This window comes from Penaeus chinensis, chromosome 21, assembly GCF_019202785.1.
Source record: "Penaeus chinensis breed Huanghai No. 1 chromosome 21, ASM1920278v2, whole genome shotgun sequence".
In the NCBI taxonomy this organism is placed as follows: domain Eukaryota; kingdom Metazoa; phylum Arthropoda; class Malacostraca; order Decapoda; family Penaeidae; genus Penaeus; species Penaeus chinensis.
Window position 1 is genome coordinate 9,995,780 of NC_061839.1, and position 7,500 is coordinate 10,003,279.

Sequence of the window (7,500 nt, forward strand, 5' to 3'; positions counted from 1 at the left end):
ACATATGTCCGCATGCGCTTACGCTCATTCCAGTATATTAAGCCACGCCACACTCTGCCCCACAGGTCATCATTGCCGTAGTGGGCGCCGCCGCCGCCGCCGTGCCCTTCCGCACCTCCTACAGCGCCCCAGGAGGCGGCAGATACGTCGTCACCCAGGAGTAAGTTTTCCCGTGGCCCTTCCTGCGCCGGAAGGGGCGCCACCGAGGTTCTAGCTTTGGCATGTCGTTAGCTTTCCCCACAGCTTTCTGTATCGCTGCCTCTCTTCTAATTCTATCATCACTACTGATCAACATTGCTATTTTAGGGATATATCATAGTCGTTTTTATTGTCATGGTTATTGTGCTATCGCAGTCACTTTAATTATCATCATCACACTTATTGCAGTATCTTCGTGAACATACACACACTGTGTGTGTGTGTGTGTGTGTGTGTGTGTGTGTACGTTTAGTTAGTTAAAGTTTCAATGAATCTTCTAAACTTAACAAGATAAAAACTAGTGACTCACTTGTGGAGAATAAAGGCCAGTTTCCCTGCGTAGTTGTACACACACATACAGTATATATATATATATATATATATATATATATATATATATATATATATATATATATTATATCAACACTTATGTCTGTGCGTGAGTGCACGCCATTCATATTCCATTAACGTGCGAATATTCATGAAGCGTACAGGAACGTTGCCCTTACGCCCAGCGTCTGTCCTGATCCCTGACCCCTGACCTTCTCTTCTGCAGCAACTCCTTCGAGTATGGTGTCCGCGACACGTCACTGGAGTACGTTCGGAATGTCGGTGAGGACACTCTGTGTTTCTGAGTTTGTATTTACTGGCTTAGTCCCTTGTCTCGTTTCGCAAATACCATGACTTCACAATTTAAACAATCTGTCTAACTGACAGTTCGTTTTCACTTTTATAGCATACTTAAATTTTTGTAAATATCATCTAATACCACTCAAATTTAGCCGCTTAATTCCTTGACTAATGTATCGCTAATCACTACACACAATGCCAAGCCTCGAACTCTGAGTAACACCGTTCATCTAAATTGCCATTTGCACCAGGTATGGTGATTATGTAATTTCTGAAAGACTAGGGAAATATTGTATATGTATTGGCGCTCTAGGCAATCTGGATGGTTGGATGGTTTCAGAGCAGTTTTAAAACCATTAGATTCTCTTCGGCTTGCAAAGAGCTGGATCTTCCATTTATTACCCGTTCTTCCGCAGGTGACCTGGCCAACGTGGGAGCTGCTGGCGGGCCGGTAAGTGTAAAGTCTGCGACAGATAACCAACTGCAGAACTTCCCTTACGCCATAGGTCTTGATAGCTCCGAGGAAGTCATGTTTCATGCCGGAGAACTTGGTGATTTGGTGAGTTGGTGATTCTAATCTTAATGTATGCAACTTCGTCCTCCCAGCTACAGCCAACAAATCTATCACCTCATGTTCCCTTTGCTCTCACTGCCGGATGAATCTTAAAAAAGCGTAATGACATATTAAACTTGAAGTAGTTTTTTGCTATTCTTAGTTTGATGATATTCGGTTCTATCATTACAAAATACGTAGTTTCTAGTACTTTTTCGGCTGCATAATGCCATCTAAGCCTGTCAACTGGGTTTTCCTGTTCGCTCAGTTACTTGTGTTTAGGCACAGCTAGCTCAGGTAAGTATCTCCAGTATTATGCTTGCGATCTTGCCCTAAACAAGTCTCTCACATCTTTATGGCATGTCATAGTTGGAAATAATGTCAGAACAGCTCAAGGAGCCTTGAAACCTTTGATTAGACCCCGTGTACTTCGGCTGATCCGCCTCTGCTTCCCTCAGAACGGCCGCACGCGCTCCGCCCGCGTCAAAACCCTCAGCCACATGTTGAATTCCGGCTACGTCGACGCCTCCGACGAGTTACGCTTCAGGAGCAACTTCGCGAGGGCCACCGCGCTCGGTGGGAAGAACTACTACATCAACGACTCGGGCGAGCTTTTCTACAGGGAAGGCACCGGCGCCCTCCACGCAGGACCTTCAGCTGCCGCCGGCCAGGGCGTCCAGGTGGCTTAGGGGCATTGCCCGCCAGCTCTGTAGACAGTGCATGAGACAGGCTGCTTGTCATCATTTACTCAACTGTATCTAACAGGCATAATAACTTACTATTATTAAAAATGTTTAGAATGAAACCTGTGATGTTGAGGATGGAATCTGTTGTGAAGGATAATGAGTATAAAACTGAATCTTTTTATATCATCTTATCATTTTTTTCTGTAATTGTTTAAGGGTCACAAGTTATTTTATAACTAATGAAATTTCAATTGTGATATGATTATTAAAGTTTTTTTTTTTTTTAATGCTGGTGTTTTAATTTAGTATTGACCACCATAGGAATTTCACAAATTCTCAAATCAGCACCCTTTAGCTTGCGTGTTTAGATAAGCCTCGGTATGCCACATTCCAAGGTCATTCAGCCCAAACTCTAACCAAGTCCCTGTAACACTAGCACTTTTTTCGTTCAATATTTGCGTTTCCGTATGAGCTTTCCCCGTGCAAATAGCAGTGCCCATCTAAAAAACATGGTGGGATCCGTGTGGAATCCCGATAATCATACAGATCACATTATCTAAAATAAATATAATTATGTAAAGGAAGCTACTATATTGCATATGGATATATTCTAGAATATATCCATATTAGTGTTCTAGTTCGAACACTAATGTTAGAAAGTAGAGGAGGTGCAAGAAATGGAAACCAATAATGTAAAACAATACTGCTCCACGCAGAAGTAAGTGCATCATCTGGCCAAAGTCAGGTGGCTCTTCTCTCCATGCTGACAGTCGGAAGAGCGAGCTGGATTACTTAAAAAGCCTAGCGACCGGATTCATGGGGTGGCACAAATCCCCTGGGGCTACCACCTGGATATTCCCTGGAAAAGAGATCCACATTCCTGACAGCAATGAGTGACCGTATCATTATTCAATTATAATCTGAAAATAGGATGAAGCACAGTAAGTAGAAACCAGCAGTCCGTTCGGGAATGTTCTTGACAAGCAGACACTCTCATTTGTTCAGTTCGCGCGAATCGCCTTCCGAAACGTGACTGAGAGGTATGATTTCCATTTGTTTGATTTGTTAAATTCTACTATTTACAGAAATATTTACATTAAATTGCTAGATATGAACTATGGATATTGTTCGTGTTTAAAACCACGCACAAACAAAGCCATAAGAGGACAACAAGAACAAAATGACCGACAAAAAAGAGCTAAGAGATACGCGAGGAAAGTGAGAATAGCGCAATGATAAAATATTGCGGCGAAAAAGGTAGGAAGTTGATGACTAGGGTACAATGTCAGAAGTCAGAGGCTGAACAGCACATTAATGATTTTTTGGATTCAGGAAAACTTGTGAAGGATGAGAAAGGCAGGGAAGGCATGCATTTTAATGCGAAGAGGATCGCATTGTAAGGACGCTGAATTCAGGTGGAAGTGAAAAGTTGAAAGTATGTGAAGGGAAGAGGGGTTTGGAGCCATCTTTATAAATGTGAGTGCTGTAGGAGTGAGTTAAGGTATGGTTGAGAAAATTAGTGAGGACAGAAGGGTGGATGTTTGATTTTGGTGTATCAGTGAAAACAAGAGAGATATAGGACGAAGGTACAAGCCATGGTGGGTATTTATGGGCAGATAAAGGAAGGGGTCGGAGATGAGGAGAGGGAGGGATAATGGCAGAGAAGAGCATCCATGCAGACAGAGAAAGGAGTAGGTAAGCATGGAGAGGAGGGAAAGGTAAAAAGAAGAGATTGAAGGACAATTAGTTTAGAGAGAGAAAATTAATGGAAACATTCACAACTCCAGAGAGAGAGAGAAGGGCACGGTGTAGAGAGAGGACAGGAGGCCTGATTCTCTCAACCGGAGAGGAGCGGAAGGCGTCTAGGGCTAAGTGTAGACAGCAGTGGTGGATAGTATCAAGGTGAGTAAGAGGCAGAGGCATAGATATGATAGCCATAGTCATGAGTGGAGAGGATCAGGGAAGTATGGAGATGGAGGAAAGTTTTGCCAATAAAGTCTGGACTTAAAAATAACAACAAGGAGCGGAAATGGAGAGGAGTATCGCGTAAAGTGAGTGGAAGTTGGAGAAGGAAAAGCGAAAGCCTTAGTAAGTGGCCCAGGATGGGATTAAAGATACTGTAGACTGGAGAATAGTTATAGCAGGGCCCGAGGCATAGTTGGTAAAAGTCATCTAGATACAGGGAGGATGGATACCTGGTGGTAGCACCAAAACTAAACTCTTTACGGCTAGAAGGAATAATGTGGTGCTGAGCACATTGCATTTAGGACACCTTCAAATTGAGGAAAAGATGAAGACGTTGTACAGGCAGATTTAACGCAGAAAGTACAATTAGAAAGGAAAGATTTTATGAATACACCAATTTCCCCTTGTATACTGTGATATGATAATTGCTGAAGAATGTGGTATCATTGATTTTTCTAGGTCAAAGAAAATGGCTAATACAGAACAACCTCAGGAGTTAATGGTGGAATCACCCCAAAGAGTATGGCGGCAGTTAAAATCACTAACTATGAGCAGAAGTGGTTGGAGTTGAGAAAGCAAGCTTTCAAAGGCTATAAGTTCAAGGGGAAGGGAAGGAGAAATGTTTACTGAAACTATAGAAAGAAGGTATACTTGTGCAAGGGACAGTGGTTGCAACGGGAGGTATAAATATACGGTGTTTTTTGATGATCAAATATAAAGGGGATAGTGAGAGAGTGAGGGGATGATACAAAATGGTAATCTGGAGTCGGTACTGGAGGATGTGGAAGGAAATTCTCGCGGAGACAGATAGTGGATGTTTATAGAAACACAGAAGGTGACGAAGGTTGATCAGGAGAGGAAGGATCCAGGGAGTAACTTTATTATGACAAAAGGGAGTCAGGTGTGTATTCAAGAGGGAGCGGAAGAGCCAGTGGGGATGGAAGTGGGGTTGGTGCATGTGGAGAAGGAGAGGATGGGGTGTGTTGGAAAGAAGTGGGGGGAAGAGGAGTAGGGGTAATATAACAAGGATGAGGATTGGTGCCGGCAGTCACTTTGAAAGTAGAAGGAATGGGAGTAGAGAGACTGGAGGGCGGATGAGAAGGTGTCTTCCCCTGGGTCATGTTTCGGATGTCTTCAAGTGTTTCTGTAGGGGAGTTGGGTGGAGAGATCTGGGAAAGAAGAGGTAGACATCTGAGGAATTGATGTAGGTGTAGTAGAGGATGTATTAGGAGAAGATGGTTGGAATGGCACCAGGGATGTGGTGGAGATTGGAGTATGTGGGTATGGATTTAGGAAGGTAAAATAATTGACTGGGAAATAGGGTAAGTAGAAAAGGTGAGGAGTAGGGGGAAGAGATACTGGGGAAGATGTAGAGACAACTTGGGAAAATTGACACATTTACGTGCTTGTGCACGGCTAGACACAAAGGGAACAGTGGGCTGTAGAGCGACAGTGTTTGGAAGGGTGGCCAAAATGCCAACATTTCTAACATTTATGGGGTAGGGGTTGACATGGTCGGCCAGGGCAAAATTCTCAACCAATACTGATGTAGGACTTCAGGCAGCCACTATGGTGGAATAGTGTAGCACTGTACTGATAATGCATCCTAGTCTACGAGGCAGGTCGAACAAGTCATTTTCACAGTTTGACCAATCCTTGTTGTAGAAAGGGCAATGAGCCGGGAAAATGGAAACAGTTCTGTTACAAGCACTAAGGGAAGAGTGACGTTTGGCAGGAATAGGTTTACAAGTGAGGTCAACCAGGGTAGATAATATACGAGCTCAGATGTAACATGGAGTTAACAATCAGGATGGCTGCAGAAGGAAACTTTGCCTACTTGTTTTTGGAGACATTTCTGGAAGAGGAGAACATTGTTAGAGTAAGGGGCTGGAGGGAAAGTCACAAAAAATCAATCCCAGTTGGCTAGGCTAAAAAGGGTTGTCAAAAGGCTGGGATTTGTAGAAGTACGAGGACAGGAGGAAGAGAGAATAAGGGGAGGGCAATAGGATTGAAGAGTTGTAATAGGGGAGGGGGAGATAGAAAAGAAGATTGTGCAGGAGATTGGTGGAGGATGTTGGTCGCTGATTCAGAGTGGGTCAAGTTGACAGCAAGTTTCGAGAAGGGGGTGTAGTAGCAGTGGTTGGAGCCGTGATCAAGGGAAAGTCAGGGGTCGGTAAACCAGAGAAGTTAGATTTGAGGAGGCTAGTTGGAATAGGGGCAATGATTAATGGTCAAGGTAGGGATTAATAAAAAGAGGGGGGGGGGGGTTGAGGGTGATTAAATCACAGTTTCAGGAAAAATGACAGGAGGTAGAGAATCTAGGGAAAGGTGTTGTTACAGTCATATGTATCCTGGGGGAAGCAGAAGGGATAATGGGGAAGGAAGAGGGGTGATGTATCTACAGCAGGGGGGGAATGGGATGTGTTGAAAGGGAGTGGGAGGAAAGGGTGTAGGCTGCACATGAATAGGAGAAGGATGGATGTAGGGAGGTATTTTGAGTGTAGAGGAATGGGAGCAGAGAGACGTTGATGGAGAGGCTGGAGCAGAAGATTGGGTGGAGCGTTCAGTTTGTATTGTGCGATGAGTTGAGTGAGAAGGAGGAAAGAAAGTAGAGATTGGAGTGTCTGGATTTAGAATAGCAAAAGAATTTAACTGGGAGAGGGAAGGGGTAGAAGTGGGATGAGGAAGAGATGGGGGGGGGGGGTGTAGAAACATCTTGGGAGGGAGGGGAAAGAGCGGAGTGAAGGGTAGTTCTGGAGGAGAGAGTAAGAGAAAAACCTCATCTGTGTGCTTCCTGTGTGGCCCCACATAAAGAGAGGCCAAGATTGAATCTGAGAATTGCCGCCTCAGACTCAAACTTATAGGGAGATTAGCCCCTACAAATACATTTTGGGAGCCACCACAATTAGCACATGAGTGTGATTGATCAGAGCAGTTCGACTATGACCAGGTTGGGCATACAAAGGGCATTGAGCTCTGGAGGGGCAGTATTTGACAGGGTGGCCTAGATGCCAACATTTCTGACATTGACGGGGGGGGGGAGATTGATATGGCCGGACAGGGAGGGACTGACTCTTCCCCAATGTAAGCAGTAAAGGGGAGGTCATGTCTACTGAAAGTGATCTTGTCTATATTGGTGGACTTACGGCGGCCTCTTTGGGGAGCATCTGTACTGATATTATCTTATTTATTGATAAAATTCTGCTAGCAATAGTGTGAAGGTTGGGGGCAAAGCCTCCAGGTAAGGAAGTGCTATATGACATCAAAGTTCGTATGGCTTTATGGTAGATTATAGTATAGTAACGAGTTAGGAATGAGTTAATGATTAGGGTAAAGTTACAGGTTGAATATTACTATAGGTTAGTATGGCAGTAAAAAATGTAAAGAGGGGAGCTGATGGGGTATAATATAAAGTAAAGGTTGTTAGAAAGGGAAGGAGTTAAGGGAGTAGGAAGCATTGTGATAAAG

At 43.9% G+C, this 7,500-nt stretch overlaps 1 protein-coding gene across 2 annotated transcripts in view; it reads left to right on the forward strand.

Moving 5' to 3' along the window:
• The window catches only part of LOC125036728, a 5,905-nt gene extending 3,551 nt beyond the window's left edge, over nucleotides 1-2,354 (forward strand). The window contains exons 2-5 of one of the 2 annotated variants that reach the window (XM_047629565.1): nucleotides 66-160; nucleotides 755-810; nucleotides 1,245-1,387; nucleotides 1,840-2,354. In XM_047629565.1, coding sequence (XP_047485521.1) covers nucleotides 66-160; nucleotides 755-810; nucleotides 1,245-1,387; nucleotides 1,840-2,070 — 525 coding nt within the window. In that variant the 3' untranslated portion in view covers nucleotides 2,071-2,354. The remainder of the gene's footprint in view (nucleotides 1-65; nucleotides 161-754; nucleotides 811-1,244; nucleotides 1,388-1,839) is intronic. The other variant, XM_047629568.1, reaches the window with a different exon arrangement.
• The last annotated feature ends 5,146 nt before the right edge of the window (nucleotides 2,355-7,500 follow it).